The sequence below is a fragment of the Mus caroli genome, chromosome 19 (genome assembly GCF_900094665.2).
Source record: "Mus caroli chromosome 19, CAROLI_EIJ_v1.1, whole genome shotgun sequence".
Classification (NCBI taxonomy): domain Eukaryota; kingdom Metazoa; phylum Chordata; class Mammalia; order Rodentia; family Muridae; genus Mus; species Mus caroli.
In genome coordinates, this window is record NC_034588.1 from 55,266,353 (window position 1) to 55,286,306 (window position 19,954).

At 49.8% G+C, this 19,954-nt stretch overlaps 1 protein-coding gene across 2 annotated transcripts in view; it reads right to left on the reverse strand.

Annotated features, from left to right (window-relative positions):
* Hspa12a (heat shock protein family A (Hsp70) member 12A) overlaps window positions 1–19,954 on the reverse strand; it is a 158,508-nt gene that overhangs the window by 8,021 nt on the left and 130,533 nt on the right. For both annotated transcript variants that reach the window (XM_029472581.1, XM_021151657.2), the window contains 4 exons: window positions 5,881–6,052; window positions 2,474–2,560; window positions 1,837–1,941; window positions 916–1,174 (listed from right to left, as the gene is read on the reverse strand). In XM_029472581.1, coding sequence (XP_029328441.1) covers window positions 916–1,174; window positions 1,837–1,941; window positions 2,474–2,560; window positions 5,881–6,052 — 623 coding nt within the window. The remainder of the gene's footprint in view (window positions 1–915; window positions 1,175–1,836; window positions 1,942–2,473; window positions 2,561–5,880; window positions 6,053–19,954) is intronic.

Sequence of the window (19,954 nt, forward strand, 5' to 3'; positions counted from 1 at the left end):
GTCATGGAATATATATGGCTCAAAAACAACTTTTTAAAGTTATTAGACATGTAGGGTTTTTTTTTTAATATTTAAAACTTTTGCCGTTTTAATTTTGCAGTAAACTGAGCTATCTGTGCAAGCTAGGGCCTTGGAGAAGCAGGAGAAACAGAACCCTCCTGGGGTTTGTTCACCTGGTACACTCTGAGCTCTCTTTTAGACACTACACTACAGCAGCCAGCCTTGTGGGTTGCATGAGAGTGACGCTTATAGGCTCATATGTTTGAATGCTTAGTCACCAGGAAGTGGCACTGCTTGAAAAGGATTGGGAGGCGTGGCTTAGTTGGAGAGTGTATGTCACAGAGTGTGGGGGTGGGGCTTTGAGATTTCAAAAGCCCATGATAGTCCAGGCCCAGTCTCCCTCTTCCCTCTCCCTCTCTCCCTCCCTATCCCTATTTATCTCTCAGCTAGCGGATCTGGATGTAGAACTCTCAGCTCCTTCTCCAGCACCGTGTCTACCTGCTGGCCTCCATGCTCCCTGCCATGCTGATAATGGACAGAACCTCTGAAACTGTAAGCCATCCCCTAATTAAAAGCTTTCCTTTATGAGAGTCGTCTTGGCCGTGGTGTCTCTTCACAGCAGTAGAGCAGTGACTAAGATTCCTCCCAAACAAAACATGCTGCTTTCATAAAGCTATTATTGTCTCAGTGACCATACCAGCTAACACAGAGACCAAGCTTTTTGTGACTGGGTACTATGCTAAATGCCTAACAGATGGGAACTCATGTTAGTCCCACAACAACCCTTTGAGGTAAGCAGAATTATTAGTCTTATTTCCATAGCAAACGTAAAACCGAGGCATGGATAACTTGAGTCGCTCGCTCGCTTAAGAGCACACCGTGCATAGGGTGAGAACTCGGGGCAAGCCAACTTACTTGCTCTTCCTCAATGCATGCTCCACACTGTGGCCCCGGAACTTCTTGTAGTAGTCAATGAAGGAGAAGGGCAGAGTGATATTCAGGGGATTGGTTCGATCTGGTGCAGCGGCTCTTTTGCGAGACTCAAAGGCGATCATTAGGTCAACCCAGGCTGCCGGGCGTTTGATCTTGAACTGTTCGATAAAATCCTCTCCAAATATTTTACAAAGCAGTTTTTCAAATTCATAATCCACTCCCAGGGATCCGTATGGTCCACCTGAGTGAGGACAAAGAAGCCCGTGATGACTAAGGCCAAGCACTGAAACGCAGGCCTTCCCTGTGTTCTCTGAAGCACACTGCGGCACCCTTGGCACGCAGACAACTACCAAGCCCACTCACACTCAAAACCCTTGGGATCTTATTCTGCGGATTTTATTTTCCTCTGCAGCAACCTATCTGTTTAAATCTTTTTCTTTATAAATAAAATCAATACAGATAACTAAATTCAAAGATCACAATATTCCCTCTCAGGAAACCCACAGGTGATGTCTGGAGAATTGGCGGACCTCAGGCCCTGTGCAGTCTATGGATGGCCTTGCCTCAGCAGACCTCCCCTCCCAAGGGGAAAAGGCACAATCCTTATTTTGGTGATCTTATTCCAGGTGCCGAAAACTGGCCTTAGATTCAGTCAGAGGTGACGCCAAGCTACGGGGAAATCCTGGTAAAGCTTCAGAAACAGAGCCACTATCCAGTTTGATGGCCCTACTCAAGCAGAGGCTTGGAAGACATTTAGATAAATTTTGCTTTCCAACTGTAAACAGATGGAAGGGCCCTCTACCACCCACAGTCCATATGCTTGCAATGCTGAGAGAAATCTGAAGTGGGTGAACTAGAGGGGTTGGGGTTGGGGAGGGGCTGTGCAGCAAGGCAGAGGCTCACCTGTTGCTTTGTACAGCTCCTTGAGGTGCCCCTCTGGTAACCGTATCTGATGGACAGTCAGGTCTACTGTGCCTCCGCCGCTGTCAACAACCACGTACTTGTCCCCTGGCACAGAAGTCAGCAACCTTAAAATACACCCCCGTGTCTGTTCCCCCTCAAACAAGCTGGCGAATGATAACCTGGCTCAGGAAGCATCATCGACAACAGCTCATCTGCATGGTGGGCACTGTTAATTAGCAGCGTAGCAAATTGATGATAACTAGAGAATCCAATCACACTCATCTGAGAAGGAAGGCTAAGCCATGCATGAAACAGCAGCTGGGTGAGAGACTCTAGAAGACCAAATAGTCATTGCACACGGGGCTGTGTCCCCACCATGTCCCGTGGCATGCAGTTAACACGAGACTCCCTCCAGAATGGGGGAGCCTTATCTTCCTTGGGAAGACTATATCTCTGTGGCTTTCTGACATACAAAATTGCGGCTCCCAGCAGGGCAGTCCCTGAGCCAGTGGCCTTTAAAGCACCCAGCCACCGAGTATCTTCCCAAAGAGCAAGCGTAACGAATATGAAAGCACTTGTGCCAACGGTGAAGAGGAATAATGGTAAGTGGAGGGAAAGGACATCCGTAGACACTTACCTTCCTCCAGCTCAGACCAGATTTCTCCTATGACATTCTCCACCAGAAAGGTCCGACTCTGCCGGTTGCGCCGCACGTGTTCCTTAGCTAGTGGCCAGCGGAGAGAGAGAAATAAAAAGGACCAAGCATAAGGAAGCATGAAGAAGCAGGCAGTCATCTGAAAGCTATTGGAGACAATGGCGTGGCGAGTTCGGGGATGGAATGTTTACTGACACTTGGGCCAAGGGGATTAATGAACATGGCATCAAACACCAGAAAGCCAGTCCTTCCAGGGAAAGAAACCCTCATCTTTGCCCATGCCCAGCTGTGAAGAAGCCCTGACGAGATTCTTGGCTCTGGCGGCTTTCTTCTGGGGAGTGGGTTAATGAAATGGGCCAGTTTCCCAGCAGCCCGTGGTGCCCTGGGTTAAACCATTTCACGTCATGGTGCTTTGGAATGCTGGACACATCTTCCTCATGGGAATCTCTAGGGTAAAAGGATTGAGAGCCCTTCCCTGCAGCTGTTGAGGACAATGTGCGCTTCTGCCACATGGTGGCGCTTGGCCCACAAGGTAACATCTGAGCCTAGGGGAGCCAGGGGAAGCCTCTGTGTGTGTGCCCAGTGACTGGACCATCTAGAGGACAATGGGGCTCAGGTAACTGTCTCATCCTCAGCTGAGGAAAGTTGGCTGAAGCCAAAAGACTTGGAAATCCCTGGTTTCTTGTTTGGAAATATGAATCCTCGGACCAAAGACCTTCGCTACTTTTAAGATCTAAATTTCCTAAATTTGAAAAAACAGAGCCATGGGCTCAGAAAAGCAGCAGGCCACAGCCAAGTGGGCTTTGGGGGCCAGCCACTTTAGCCCTTTAGGCTTCAGTCTCTTGATCTATAACATGGGGATATCACTAGCTGGTCTAGACTCCTGCTTCCCCAATGCACCCTACTTGTCTACGAAATACCTGGAGTGACACACACACAGTAGGTGACACCAGAGGCAGAACACCTACTATGAGACCTAGTGGTCAGGAAATGATAACTCTGATGAATGTTTTATTAGAGCAGCCCTGGGGTGACAGAGGAAGGCTTGGCTGCCTCATCTGCCTTCCCTCTCCCCATCATTGCGTTCTTGATACCCCTGAGCTACCCTGCTTCTGAGATGCCCGAGAGTCCCTCCTTAGTGATTATCCAACAGCACCCCCCCACACACCTTCTAGCCTCTTTCTGTAAGAAACAGACTGTGTGCAAAACCAACTTCTCTCATGATTAGGACCAGCAAACACCAAGCTTGTTCCAGGTTCTTCAGAGCCTGGGCTGAAGTGGTCAAAGGGACACGGCGGGAGGGATCCCCAAACCCAGGGTTCGCTCCTGCTTCCCACACAGGGGGCAGGTGAAGTCTATTGGAGACTGAATACTTCCCTAGCATGCAAGGAGGCTGAGGTCAGATCCTAGGCACCACAGTTACAACAGGAAACAATGTCTCAAACCTTGCAGGAATCTAGCTCGCTAAAACAATTTAGATAGTCACAAAATGGCATTCATTAAAAAAAAAAAAAAAAAAGCTGAGCAAGCCGACAAAACATCTTTTCACTTCCCAAAGAACTATCCCAGCTTTTCAGGTAGATTAAGTCCAAGATTGGACAAATGTCTCTTTTATGGACCCCATTAAAACCTATCAAGAGTAAAATATTGTTCCCTGTGCACCCTAACTGTGGATGCTCAGTGTCTGCCAGCTCCATCCCTCTGTAGTAGCTTTTGTGATCATGAAGGACCCATGGCATGGCAGATGTGCTGAAACAGTGCTCCCCTGAGGTCCCCCGGCTCCCCACCCTGGGGAGAGCCAGTCCAATGGCAATGTAAGCTCACACCTAAGCCCCACTCTTGCTGCCCCTCCAAGGCAATAAGGTCAACAGTGAGGGGACAGATGTGACGGGAGCAGCAAGCCACTGGGTGACGGGGCAGATTAGAGGCAAGGAAACCCAAAAGCAAACTCCCGAGGAAGGCTCTCGCTCGATATCAGCAGATGCTTCCCGAAAGCAGAGGGCCATTCTTACACTGTATGTAAAAGCTGTCGTGGAGTCGATAGAGCCTGATAGGAATCTCTGCTTATGAGCCGAGAGATAGCTTGTAAGGTACAAGTTTGGCCTTCTTTCAAAACAGACTGTGGAAAAAGATGAGTCTTTGTGTGTTTGAAATGATAACACAAGTTCCCTAGAGGAAAGGCTGGCCCTGGTATCCCTCTGCAAAGGACTCTTGAGACTAATCTAGCCCTTGGGCCTAAGGAGAAATCTCTGCATTCAGTCTGGGAGAAAAGATCTAAGGAGTTAGCAAATAGCCCCTGGCAAGCAGACACAGCAGCTGGGGACAAGCATAGCTCTTGCCACCTCCTGGTCACAACTAGCGACCAGACCTAGGGATTAAAAGGAAAAGGTGTCTCCTGGGATGGAGTTGTCCTGGTGAGGATGACTGAGGAGTGGCCTGCAGAAAACTGCACGCACGGGTGTGGAAAGTGCATCTGCTCGGGAGTGAGCCTGCACCTGGGGTCTTGGCAACAGCAGACTCAGGCTTCCTATGTGGGGACCATGAAAAAGGTAGATCCGAGCTTAGACCAAGCAATACTCACTAGTGTTCTTCCTGTCCTTGCCTAGGCCTGGGCATCCCAGGGCCACTTGGGGGTGGACATGGGCAGAGGGCGCATTTCTCCCTACTAGGTCCTCTTCTAGGAGCTGAGCAGAACTCAGAGCTGGGGAGTGCAGCACCTCTGGTATTCTCTGTTAGTACCCAAGCTTTCGGTGGTGCTCTGACCATGACATCACCTCTCCAGAACCCTGGGAGGCCTAGATAGACCCAATAACAGAGCAGACAGTGGAGCGAACAGTTTTGGGGACCCAGACAGTCCATTTATGTAAGTGACTTATTCAAAAGGCAAAGCTCCTTAAAATATCCATCCTGGGTCAGACTGAGCAGGTGCTCCTTCCCGCAGCTAAGAGTACATCTCCCGGGTCAGGACAGGTCTGTGTGTGTAAGGCACCTGATGGGCTCATCACACCCTGCAGCCCAGTGGGTGAGTCATGACCAAGTCGACAGTGTTAATGGAGGAATTAATAGCAGGCAAATTAAATTAGAGTAACTCAGTTAATATACAGGGCAGTCTCAGAGCCTAGTAAAACGTGAGGCTGAGACTCACTCTCAGGCCACCCTCAGGTTCTTGGAGAGGTGTCCCCGAGGGGTGACAAGCTGGGGTAGCCAATGCTTAGTTTATCTTAGGGACCAGATAGAAACACCAGGGAATGAGAGGTTTAAGACCCACCCTTCCCGTGGAGCATCCCAACCCTCACAGCCTGAGGGGGCCTTTAGCATCATCTAAGCTGAGTAGCACCTGGGGAGCTGGGAAGGTGGAGCAGAGGGAGGGAGAGAGAGAGCAGAGGTACCCTGTGCAAACCCCGCTCCTACTGTGTCACTGGCGCTGTACCCATTGACCACCGCCTTGCTGCTGAGCTCAATCATCTGATGCAGCCGAAGCTTCCGGCAGTAGATGGAGGCGGCCTCGGGCTCCAGGGCAATGATGAGCTGCTCCGAGTTCTCGGGGGAGGCCAGGCCTGCCTGGAAGACAGAGACAGAAGCTGGGACCTGGGACTCCCTGGGCAGGTCTGCTCGGAGGACATCGCACCTTGTCTTGAGGTTGAAACACCCAAGGGAGGATCTGAGTAATAATTAGTTTGGCTTGCTCGGGGCGGGTGGGGAGTCCCTTCATAGGCATCTGTGGAGATTAATGATCTGATACTGAGCTCTGGAAGTCCCTACGTGCACAGGACTCCTGGGGAATCCTGGCTCTTGTGGCTTGTCCAGATCAGAACTGAAAAGCGCCATGGAAGAGGCAGGGTGTGGACCATGGATAAAGGTGGGGACCGTGGATAAAGGTGGGGTTCGTTATGCAAGCAGCTGGGAGTCAGAGTCACAAAGGTCCCAACACTCTGCACCCACCTCAGAGAGGGGACAGGTGGACCCATTCCCTTTGACAAGAGTCGCACGCCCTCTGACAGAGGCCATGCAGATCCTAGTCTTAGTGAACCAGCAAGGATGTGACAACCTTCCTGATGTCACCAGAGCGCTTGAGCTCCTGCCACCTGCCTGACATGTGAGAGTGGCCCCCAGGAGAAACCTCCATGGAGTCCCTTATTTCCTAGAGTGAGGATGGACAGTCAGACAGAGGATTTAACCAAGGCCTGTATTCTTTCAGTAGTTCGTCATATTGTATTTTGTTTTATTATTTATTTGCTTGTTTGTTTTTTTATTTGGAGAGGGGGGTCTCATGGATCCTGGGCTGACCTCGACCTTGCTATGTAGTCAAGCATCCTGCCTCGACCTTATGAGTGCTGCTCTGTGATTGAGTGTGTGTATGTCACTGTATCTGTTTGACATGGTGCTAACAACAAAACCAGGACTTTGTGTGTGAGAGACAAACACTCTTCCAATGGATACAGCCCAGCTTCTACATATTCTTACTATAATAACAGTTATACCCCTAGGTTCCCGTATGCAACTCCATCTGCTAATACCTGGCCTCTTCCTTGGCTGACAAGAGGCAGGAGTGTTTCTGCCCCATGACATGTGACCTGTCCCAGTCACCTCCCCTCCAGGCCCTGAAGGTCCCAAGGGCACTCCTTTCTGCGCATACTCAGAGAAATGAGCCTTGGTCTCTAACTGTGTCCTTGGGCATCCAAGAGCCCAGGGCCAGAGCAGGAGCTGTTCCTGCATAGGCTGTGCCTGGTGCCTGGGGCTTTCTTGGCTGCTAGCAGCACGAATCATTCCTGCCACCATGTGCTGTTTTTCTGCTGTTTCTAAGGAAACCAGAAGATCTGTTTCCATGCCACGCCTGCTTGGAGAAAGTCCTTCACGCCTACCCTCACTCTATATCAGAAGTTTCGCAGACAGAAAGTATCCTAACACCGTATATTCACAGGAGGGACGGCTAGGAGCCAAGGGCAGAGGGGAGAGCCTTTCATACAACTCCTTCCCTAAAGGTGCTGTCTCAATTTCTTCTCTATTGCTGAGATAAAACACCACAACTGTCTTAGTTACAGGGTTGCTGTTGCAGCGATGACAAAGGGTTTCATTGTCTTAGAACTTCTACATTCCTGTTCATCATCAAAGGAACCTGGAGGCAGGAGCTGATGCAGAGGCCATGGAGGAGTGCTGCTTACTGCCTTGCTCTCCATGGTTTGCTCAGCTTGCTTTTTTTTTTTTTTAATAGAATCCAGGACCACCAGTGCAGGGATGGCACCATCCACAATGGGCGTGACCATCCTCCGGCAATCACTAATTACGAAAATGCCATGCCGGTTGTGGTGGTGCACACCGGTAGGGTTTGCTGAAGGAGGCAGAGGTCGGAGGATCACAAGAAAATATCCTACAGGCTAGCCTGTAGCCGGGTCTTACTGAGGCAGTTCTTCAATGGAAGCTCGCTCTTCTCCAGTGACTCTAGCTTGTGTCAAGTTGACATAACCCTAGCCAGCACAATGAACAGGGCAGCTTATAGAAAGGAGGTTATCTTGTCTTATAGTTCCAGAGAGCTGGAGTCCATAATGGCTGAGCAATGGCCTTGGGGGCAGAGGAAAGGCTCACATCTTGAGCCACAAGCATAAAATTAAGGGCACACCAGGAATGGCTCTAGGCTTTTAAACCTCAAAGCCCTCTCCCAGTAACATACTTCATCAAGGTCATACTTTCTAACACTCCCAAACCAGTACTATAACTGGGGACCGAGTGCTTAAATGTCCAAAAGAATGAGGGACATTTATCACTCAAACCACCACAAACAGGAAGATACCAAGGCCCAAAGAGAGAGTGACCAACTACCCCAGTTGTCTAGGACAGAAAATACTCCGAGGAACATGCATAGCTAAGCAGAGACATGTTCACACATCCAATGTCAACACAGGTCAAATCAGGTTCCTTAAATCACACCAACTCTCCTACCTGGAGTGCTGGCATTACAGGGGAGAGGCCTGGCCCTTTGACAAAACCTCCTCCTCTGGTTTTAGGCACCATCTCTTCACCCCCTGGGAGGGACAGCATCAGATAACGTATTGCCTGGAGTTCCCAGTGGCAATCACAACTCCAGTGTCATTGATAACATCCAAATGAGCTGTACCAACCAGATAGGCAAAGGGAAGTCTTCATTCTTGATGTTCCATGTGCCTCTCTAGGACCATAACCGCCTCAGGATGACTGGCTTCAAAACCCACACCCATGCCCTGCACCAGTGATGGGGTGCCCCTTCCCTACTGCCTTATACCCCCAGCTACGGCCAACTACATAGGCAAGCAACGATGGTGCACATTAGCCTGGACCATGGGGCAAATAGGCTGAGCTGCCCTTAGATGACAGTGGCTTAGGCATGAACGATCTTCCTCTGTTCCCTGTGAAACAGCTGCAAGTACCTGTGCCCTCCTCCTCCCCAGGTCAGACCATACACCCTCAGCACACAGTCAGCTGAAAGGTAAAGGTGCCCTAGTGAAATAGGATGGGTCAGACATGTGAAGTACCACAGGGATGCTGAATCTGCTGATCCTCATTTACTTAAATCCAAAGTAAAGCAGGGCTGGGCTCCCCTGCCAAAGGACAACTCCCGTGCCAGGCAAGCCTTTTCTGGGCTTCTAGCACCAAGGGCCTCCTGGGAGAACAGATGCCTAGAGTCAGCTTCACCTAACTCCTCACCCCTTGACATCCTAAGCAGGACTGAGTCAGAGGGAAACCGTATGTGTGTGTATGTGTGTGGGTGTGTGTGTCTGTATGTGTATGTGTGTGTGGTGTGTATATGTGTGTGTGTGGTGTGTATGTGTGTTTATTTGTGTGTGTGGTGTTTGTGTGTATGTGTGTATGTATGTATGTGAATGTGTGTGTGGTGTGTATATGTGTGTGGTGAATGTGTGTGTATATGTGTGTGGTGAATGTGTGTATATTTGTGTGTGTGGTGTGTATGTGTGTGTGTGTGGTATGAATGTGTGTGTATTTGTATGTGTGGTGTGTGTGTGTATGTGTGGTATGTGTGTATATTTGTGTGTGTGTGTGTGATATGTGTGTATGTGGTGTGTGTGTGGTGTGCATGTGTGTGGTGTGTGTATGTGTGTGAAATGTGTGTTGATGTATGTGTGTGTGGTATGTGTGTATGTATGTATGTGTGTGTTGTTTATGCATGTTTGCATGTGTGTATGTATATGTGGTATGTGTATGTTTGCATGTATGTGTGATGTGTGTATGTATGTGTATGTGTGTATGGTACACGTGTGTGTTTGCATGTATATGTAATGCACAGAGGTGGGAAGCCAGCTTCAGGTGTCCTCTTTCACTGCCCTCCACCTCTCCTTTGTGAGGCAGGCTCTCACTGAATCTGGAGCTCTGCATCTGCCTCTCCCCCCTCCCTAGTAGTGGGGCTATAGGCATAGCTGCCATGTCTGGTTTTTACAGGGCTTCTAGAGATCCAAATTTAGATCCTCACGTGTACAACATGCACCTTACCTACTATAGCAAGTTCTCAGCCCCACAAAGTCTTTACATGGAAACTGTACTCAAGGGCATGAGTCCTGGGAGATAAAACCTGGGTTAGTGTGTGGCTGACGATTAGCAAGACGGTCTCTTCCTCTCAGAGCCTAACATTGAAAGGACACCTCTGGGGTCCTGGGGAGATGGTTCACAGGAAAAAGCATTTGCTGCTCTTACAGTGCATGGGAGTTTCACTCCCTGCACCTACAGCAGCTCACAGCCACCTGTCACTGTAACCCCAGCAGATCTTAGGTCCTGTTTTGCTACTGCTGGGCATGGTAGTCACATGCACAGACACACAGACACAGACACACACACACATATATACATATCACACACACATACACACACACACACACACATATATATATATATATATACACACACACACACATATACACACATAATTAAAAATACACTCTTTGTTTAAAATCAGACATAGACCGGGTGTGGCAGTGCATACCTTTCATTTTAGCACGAAAGAGACAGAGACAGGTGAATCTCTGTGAATTTAATGCCAGCCTGGTCGACAGAGCTAGTCCTAGGACATCTGGAGCTACATAATAAGAGAGATTGTCTCTAAAACAACAACAAAAAGACATGCCCAGGATAATGGAGTCTGCCCCAAATGGCAGAGGCCATGCACACATTGAGGGGCTGGCTTGGTTTCACAGCAATGCCTGTGACCCATTTCCACAGGGGCCCCCACTGCAACTGTGAGAAGATACACAGAAAAAAAACAGAGGTGAAGGTGTGCACCCCACTCCAGAAAGAAGGAGCCACCATGATGACATGAAGTCTGGGCGGTGTCACAGGTCTGGGTCGTGTCAAGCATGTAACTGTAATGGTTTGAATGAGGAGTGCCCCAGCTCCCCCTCCCCCATTTGTTTGTTCCAGCCCCCCCATTGTCACATTAGCCAAGAGACCAAGGAGCTTTGTGGCCGCCAGTGAGCTCCTATGGAGCCACAATGGAGAACTGTGGGAAGTGACTCTTCAAAGCACTGCAGGGGTCAGCTGACTCTGTACCAATATTTCTATTTTTCCAGGAGGATCTGGGAACCACTCATGCACCCCTAGGGACAGGAAGAGATGGAATAGAACTGCCTAGGCCTTCAAAATCCTAGACAGCTTCATCTCTGGCAGGAGAGCCTGGGCTCAGATACTTAGAACCACGCTCATACAAACTCCTTGGCCCAGATCTCAGTGAGCCCAGGGTTTCTCTGCCTTTGGAGCTGCTACTTTGGAGTCACTATTCCTGTGTGAGCTCCTCTCTACTGGGAGGCAGGCATAGGGGGTAGTTTAGCCACCTGGGACTCCACTCAGTTTGGGCTATGTGTGTGCATGCACACACATGCACACACTTGACAGCCTAGATCCTTCATCTGCACACATACTCCTCTCTGAACAGCGCACCTAGCAACATGTTAGCAACAGAGGCCTGCACATTGCGCTGAGCAGCACATATACTGTGCTTGCAGCAATGGAATAAGTTTTCGCCCTAAAGACCATCAAACTTAAGAGTCAATTCAGTTGCTTATGTCTGGGCAGAGCAAGTAGGAAGGCCAACCCGACCTGGACTAGTTTGGGGTACATGCACAATAAATAATGCTAACTATGTCCTCAGAGTGAACATTCAGAGACATTCCTGCATTTATCATCTTATGGCTATGCCTAGTTGGGTTGTGTATATGGTTTAAAAACCAAATGCCTTATGGGAAGGGACAGGCAGAGTGGAGAAACAGGCATAAGGCTTCATCTGTCAGTACAATAGATGAAACCATGAAAACTACCTCCTAGTGATCAAATGCATCTTCATTTGGGCATGGATATATACAGCCAATCTTAAGAGTATATTCCTTTTAAATGTTTTATTTTGAGTAAAGCTTTCTGGCTGCTTTGTGACTCTGCCTTTCTTTCTCGCATGAGACACCAGAGCTTGGAAACCCTAACCACCAGTAACACTGGCACTGCTACCAGGCATTGCAGTCTGCCTCTGACTATGCAGAGTTGGTACAGACACACCAAGCCTCTGCACTGGGCTCTGCACTCCCTGAGCACAACAGAGAGGTCTTCTCACTCTGTAGCAGGTTTCAGTTGCTGAAGTAGTGACTCAACCCCTTCTCCAGCCAGCCAGCCTTCTTCTGCGCTCTCCTGGCCCTGGTCTCTGTTTAACTGAACATGAGCATTCTGTAGGAGGGCCCTCGGTGTCCTGAAATGTGTGCAAACCTGCAGCATGCTAACCCCACTTACTCCTCCAGGATCTAAAACTGCCTGGTGGGAAGCTAAATTTTAAAGCCCTTCTGGAATTGTGAGATCCACTCAGGAGGTGTGGGCGACTGAACGGCTCTCCGGGGAGCCCACAGAAGTGGCTGTTTACCCCAACTACTCAGCTCCTTGGCCCTTTGCAATCTGCCAGGAAAATCTGCCAAGAGACTTGGTCCACAAATGAGAAAGATGGCCAGGCCAGCTACACGTTCTACAGGGCCGCGGTTGAGTCCCGGCTGTCCCAGATGGGAGTCGTACTGGCACTCAGGTTTCCCCTGATAGGGTTATTATTCACTGCAGCCTGTCCAGGCAGGAAGTTACACGCTGTGTCTCCATGTCAAATGAGGTCATTGTACATGGGAGCATCATTTATTTAAGAGGCTTCTGGAACTCACCAGGGTTACACATTTTATGCAAAACGCCTCTAAAATAAAACTGGACAATTTCCTGTCCACGATCCTCTGAGATTTAGCCTTCCCCCTTCCTCTCCCCTGCCCCTCCGTCTTCTCTTTTCCTCCCTCCCTCCCTCTTAGATCTTTCCTGAAGGCCTCATAAGAACAATCCAGTGTCCTTTCTGCTCTTCAAGGATCCATAGCCGTCCAGAGTGTGCAAATCCTAAGGGATTGAGATTTGGCACGTTCTTTCTCCCACGACTGAGACCAGCAGCCTAGGGAAGGTCTCCGGACAAAACAGGTCTGTATGCACGACTCTGCAGCCCTCCAGGGCGCCGACTCAAGCGGAGGCCCTAGACCTAGTCCAGACTAGAGGATGCTGTGCCGAGATCATCCTAGCTCTTCTCTCTCTGAGACTCCTTCCCTCCCTCTGGCAGGTGAACGTAACAAAAACTTGTACTAAGAAAGTCTCCTAAAAGCTCGAAGGAGGGTCTCTGTGTTTCCCCACGTGAGCAGAATGGCCGCCCAGCTTCCCTGCTCGTGTTCTGCTGGTACCCTAGTTCTGCTTCGTTCGCAGGTCACTCCTGTGGGAGGGCTGGCAGGCAGCTACCACCGTGTAGGAGGGAGCAAATGCTCATCTGATTGATTAAGGTCCTTTCATGGGGATCGACAGATACCCTGTGAGCGTTCCCAGAAGACGCTGGGCTCGGAACACTGGTTTTGCTTATGAACTGCATAAACCAGGGTTCTCCAGGGAAACGATACAAGCAGGGTACTCAACACATGCAGCAAGAGATGTCTTACAAGGATTTGGCTCACAATTACAAAGCCTGATGAGTCCCAAGTCCCTGGCTGGGTAGCTCCTGTCTGAAGGACACGGGCTTACAACCCAAGAAGAGCTGATGTTTCCATCGGAATCCAAAGGGAAGAAAAGAAAGAATACATGTCCCAGCTGAAAAGCAAGCAGGAGGGATTTCTTCCCGCTCAGAGAAGGGTCAGCTCTTTGCCCTGTTCAGCCTTCAGTTGGCTAGAACAGGCCCATCCGTGTAACAGAGTCACCTGCTTACTCTGGGCAGCTAAATAATGACGTTCAAATCACCCTTATAGGAACACCAAGAGCATTATTTTTAACCAAACATCTGGACAAACTCTGACCCACTTGAGCTGACCCACAAAATTAACTTTCTAGGACTGGACCTTCCTCATACTATAGTTTAAAAGGCAGAGGGGTGCGGTGAAGAGATGTCATATGCTGTACCCCCACTCTTCCTGGAACTCTCCCTGAAGGCAAGCTGAAGACACTGCAGACTAACCATTCCCTGTGTGCATCCTCTAAGTTCCTATCTGTAAGCCATTGGGCCCCATGAGCAACCTGAGGACCCTAATTCAGCTGGGCCGTTCTATCCAGTGACTTTCAGAGCCTGGCACACAGGGGCCCCAGTGTAAGGGCCTAATGAAGACATGAGTTTAAAAAAAAAAAAAAATCAAAGACTAGCCAAACAAAGTGGCCATCTTTAAACCCACATGGTCATGTGACCTGAATGGAAGCATCAAAGCAGAACTATAAAGGGTCTGCACCTAAGCTGCAAAAACAACACCAAAGAAAAGTTAACCTGACTTAGAAGACAGTCTCAATGTCCTGCATGCCTCTGAGTAAACCAATCCTCCTGCCTCAGCCTTCTAAGTACTGAGATTACAGGGATGAGCCACCACGCCTGGCTTGTAAGGCCAGCTTTATTCCACCAAAGCCAAGGACACTATGCCCTTCCTTGTCTGATTTTTCTCCCGAGACTCTGAAGGGTGAGGCTCCACCCCTTGTCCTACCCACTCAGAGACTCCATCCTAGGAAGAGCCAGGCCAGAGCTGCCCGGACTAACAAATTGACCAACCACCACGCACCTCTCTCTTTTTTCCAATCTAAAAATAAGATCTGACCCCTCTACAGGTCACACATTTGCTGCTGAAGCCTTCCTGTGGGCTGGGGAGTGCGAGCTGAGGCCATGAAGTTTGCATATCCTTTCTGGGAACAGCTCAGAGCACAGTGCAGTATGGGCAAATGGTCAAGTCCCGACGGCCCACCCCTGAACACACTCATCTTTGGACACACCCTGAAGGCTGATGCCCAGGGCTCCTGTGAACAACTAAGATGCGTCTGCATCCTTCTCTTCTTAAAGGTTTGCCTCCTTCTGCAACTTCCTGCCTCTTACTTCAGCCCTATAAAAGCAAATCTATTTTTGGCAGCTTCATACATAGAGCCAGATTCTCACCGCACAGAGGAGGGGGAGAGCGGAGGAAACAGCCCCGGAAAGGGGACTGCGAGCGGAGGATAATCTGCCCTTGACCTTGAACAAGCTGAGCTCCAGGAGCTGCATTGGGTAGAGCCCTGAGTACTGAACAGAGCCTGTGGCGCTCAAACTCACGGGGCCACATTACCACCTGCTGGGGATCAAGGTGCTTCGGTGACTCTTGGTAGGAAAGGATCATATATACATGGCTACTGACTTGATGTCACAAGTCTGCCTCCTGAGAAAAAGTGGGTATGGTGTCTCTTGGGAGGTCTTATGAGGACAGAGGACAAGGAGACATCTAAGGCACTGATGACGTGCCAGTCCTGGCTAGGACTGAGATTAAAGACCAAACCCTGACTCTCAAGGCAGAGTACTGATCCAGGCTCATCAAAAGCCAGCTCGGCTGGGGACAGGGACAGACCACAGAAGACTGCTTGGCACAGTTATCTGTGATGGTAGGGAGGCTGCATTGGTATGTTTCTTGCAGCTAGCAGAAAACATCTGACAGAAGCAGTTCAAAGATGGCAGGGTTTATTTTGGCCCCAGGTTTGAGAGTACAGTCTGGTCACGGTCATGGAGGGAAAGGCATGGTAGCGGGAACCTGAGGCAGAGGCTCACACTGCACCGCCAGGAAGCAGGAAGAATGAATGTTGGTGCCTGGCTCCCTTTCTCCAGCTTAGTCAGCCTAGGATTCCTGCCCATGAGAGGTGCCTCCTGCAGTAAGATGGATCTTCCCACATCGACTATGGCCAGAAATTTCCTCACAGACATGCCTTAATGTTTGTTTCCTGGAAGATTCCAGATCTTGTCAAGCTGGCCATCAATATCAACCATCAGAGAGGCTGTGAACATCTACAGCACGGGTGAACTCTTGATAGCTGGTCACCAATCTTGGGAGAGTCTTGCCTCGGAGGGTGACAGGTTCACCATGGAGCTGCCCTGGTGTAGGAGCCTGACAGCACTCGGTATGTTAGCCCTCACCCTTCTCGGAGAGTCCACATGCTTCTAGATGGCCCTGACGGGCAAGTAAGCAGAGGGCGGTCCAGTTCCCAGAGGCAGGTGGCCACTGTCAGCCTCCTGGCCAAGCTGAATCCTTGCCTCTACTCCCTTCTTATATAAATGTTCTTGTTTCCAAGGCTTTTCCTGAAGTTTTTCATGGTCTTTCATATCTACAGGAAATGTCTCTGAGCCACAGTTTGAAATCCAGTCCCCAAAATTTACAGTGGAACCATGACCCAGACACATGAATCCAGAGGGAGGGATGAAAGAGAGAGAGGATGGGGGAGAGAGGGTGGGAGAGAGGGAGACAGAGAGGAAGGGGAGAGGGAGAGAGGAAGGGGAGAGAGGGAGAGAGAGGAAGGGGGAGAGAGGGAAAGGGTGAGGGAGAGGGAAACAGAGAGGGAGGGAAGAAGAGAGAGAGAGGGGGAGAGGGGGAGAGGGAGAGAGGGAGAGAAAGAAAGAGAGAGAGGAGGAGGAGGAGGAGGAGGAGGAAGAGGAGTAGGAGGAGAGGAGAGTGGAGGGGGAGGGGAGGGGAGAGGGGGAGAGGATGGAAGAGGGAGGAAGAAGGGGGAGAGGAGAGGGGAGAGGTGGGAGGGAGGAGAGCGGGTAAGAGGGGGGAGAGGATGGGAGCCTGTTAGGCTGACACAGGAAGCTGAGGCACAAGAAGACCCTTTACCCATGTCTCTTCCCATATTCCTTAGGAAGCTGGTGGATGCTGGGAGATTCCTGAGCACAGTCACAGTCACCACTGTGGGAATCTCAGCTCCTTCTCCTCTGCCCCCCCCCCATCCCAATGTCCCTCACCTGGTAGGCAGCTTCTCTCATGAACTGCTTGGCTGGTTGCTTCCAGATGGCAGGCACCGTGATGACCCATCTGACGTCAGAGTTCTCAAAGTCTGACCCTGCCTGGTCACTCAGCTCCTAACGCCGAGAAGAATAAGTGTAGGAGGTGAAGAGATGCTGCTGGCCCCAGGGACACCCCCTGGGACACCCCTCCTGTGGCTTTGCTGAGCAGTCAGTCCTTTACCAGGAACTCCAGAGGAGCCTGTGCCTACATCCCACACAGCAGTGTGGAGGCAGGGCGCCCCTGGGCTCTTCTCAATTATTTCATACGCACCCTATAAGGGAAGGGACTGCTGACTCTGTGGATTTACCTATTATGAGCATTTCATACAAAGGGAAATAATTATATAACGAGGCTTTTATGTATTGTTTCTTTTACTTCGTATGATGTTCGCAAGGTTTATCTGACCGTGATATGCATCTGTATTTCATGTCTTTTTATGGCTGAGTAACATTCGGTTATCAATCAGCTGACGGACATTTGACTTGTCTCTGCTTTTTAGTTTTTATAAATAACACTGCTATGAATTTTTCAATGTGAATGGTTTTATGTGTGAGCGTTTTCGTTTCCCTAGGAGTGGAATGGTTGGGCCATGTCTCTGTGTCTGTCTTTTTTAGGAGCTGCCAAATTTGTTCCAAGATGCTGAATACTTTCACCTTCCCACCAGCGTTGCCTAAGAACACATTCAGGAGCTGGAGAAATGGCTCAGTGGTTAAAGAGCCCTGACTGCTCTTCCAGAGGTCCTGGGTTCAATTCCCAGCAACCACGTGGTGGGTAGCTCACAACCATCTGTAATGAGATCCAAAGCCCTCTTCTTGTGTGTCTGAAAATAGTGTACTCATAGTGTACTCATAATAGAGTAAATAATAAACCTTTAAAAAAAAACTTTAAAAACATCAACAAAGGAACACACTGGACTGTTGTAACCTCAGAGCCCACATGCTCTCCCCGTAGGCTGCACCTCCGCCTCCTGGGCAGGTGCAGCAACCCAAGGTTGGCCTAACATAAGACTGACTGACGCTAGGCTTTACCTTCAGAGCCTGCTCCTTGAAGTACTGCAGGGCGTAAGCGAAGATTTCGAGGGCTTTGACCTTCTTGCCATTTGCTGCTGTTAAGTCTGTGTCCATGGTGAGGTCCTACAGAAAGATGTGTCCATGGTTAGGAGGAACCATGCCTTTGGTTTGGGATGGCTGTTTGGAGACCAGAGGAATCCTGCTTCCCTATGTTGAAAGAGGCAGAGACAATGTCGTACCCCCTTACCCGTGCAAGGGACCAGGCAGTAATGTCTCCTTACTCTGTTAAAGCTCTGGGGGTTCTCCCCAGGCCCCACCATCACTGTGTCCTCCTTCCCTCCCTCCCTTCTCTCCCCTTCTTGGCTCCTCAGGAGCAGGAGCCTCTGGCCCATAGCAAGTCCTGGGAATGGAGAGCAGGTGCTAAGCCCAGTGCAGTTCACATGCAACTTCCAGACATGGGTCACCCTTGGGAGCTCTGTGACAGCTTGAATCATGCCACTTCACTGCCAAGCGGGATGCTAACACACAGCAACCTCTCCTTCCCCGGTGAGCTGCCAGCCAAGTCACTAAAATAGAAGAGTTCCTATTTTAAGGCTGGTTCTGTCTAATCTGCTGAAAGCCAGGCAGGCATTGCTGCCTCTCTGGCTCTGCCAGAAGCCAAAGCAGCTGCCATACACGGTCCTCTGACAGGGGATACGGTGCAGAGGCCAGATGGTGGGTGGAAAGAGGTCATAAAAAAAATCATGAACAGGGTCCCTGGGGGCGGCGGGGGGGGGGGGGGGGGGGGGGGGGGGAAGGAAGCCTCTGGACTAACCCACTTATCAGTGGGAGGAACAAATTAATCAGATTGATGTAGGCTAGATAGCCAGGCTTTGCCACTGTTTTGANCATGCACAGACACACAGACACAGACACACACACACATATATACATATCACACACACATACACACACACACACACACATATATATATATATATATACACACACACACACATATACACACATAATTAAAAATACACTCTTTGTTTAAAATCAGACATAGACCGGGTGTGGCAGTGCATACCTTTCATTTTAGCACGAAAGAGACAGAGACAGGTGAATCTCTGTGAATTTAATGCCAGCCTGGTCGACAGAGCTAGTCCTAGGACATCTGGAGCTACATAATAAGAGAGATTGTCTCTAAAACAACAACAAAAAGACATGCCCAGGATAATGGAGTCTGCCCCAAATGGCAGAGGCCATGCACACATTGAGGGGCTGGCTTGGTTTCACAGCAATGCCTGTGACCCATTTCCACAGGGGCCCCCACTGCAACTGTGAGAAGATACACAGAAAAAAAACAGAGGTGAAGGTGTGCACCCCACTCCAGAAAGAAGGAGCCACCATGATGACATGAAGTCTGGGCGGTGTCACAGGTCTGGGTCGTGTCAAGCATGTAACTGTAATGGTTTGAATGAGGAGTGCCCCAGCTCCCCCTCCCCCATTTGTTTGTTCCAGCCCCCCCATTGTCACATTAGCCAAGAGACCAAGGAGCTTTGTGGCCGCCAGTGAGCTCCTATGGAGCCACAATGGAGAACTGTGGGAAGTGACTCTTCAAAGCACTGCAGGGGTCAGCTGACTCTGTACCAATATTTCTATTTTTCCAGGAGGATCTGGGAACCACTCATGCACCCCTAGGGACAGGAAGAGATGGAATAGAACTGCCTAGGCCTTCAAAATCCTAGACAGCTTCATCTCTGGCAGGAGAGCCTGGGCTCAGATACTTAGAACCACGCTCATACAAACTCCTTGGCCCAGATCTCAGTGAGCCCAGGGTTTCTCTGCCTTTGGAGCTGCTACTTTGGAGTCACTATTCCTGTGTGAGCTCCTCTCTACTGGGAGGCAGGCATAGGGGGTAGTTTAGCCACCTGGGACTCCACTCAGTTTGGGCTATGTGTGTGCATGCACACACATGCACACACTTGACAGCCTAGATCCTTCATCTGCACACATACTCCTCTCTGAACAGCGCACCTAGCAACATGTTAGCAACAGAGGCCTGCACATTGCGCTGAGCAGCACATATACTGTGCTTGCAGCAATGGAATAAGTTTTCGCCCTAAAGACCATCAAACTTAAGAGTCAATTCAGTTGCTTATGTCTGGGCAGAGCAAGTA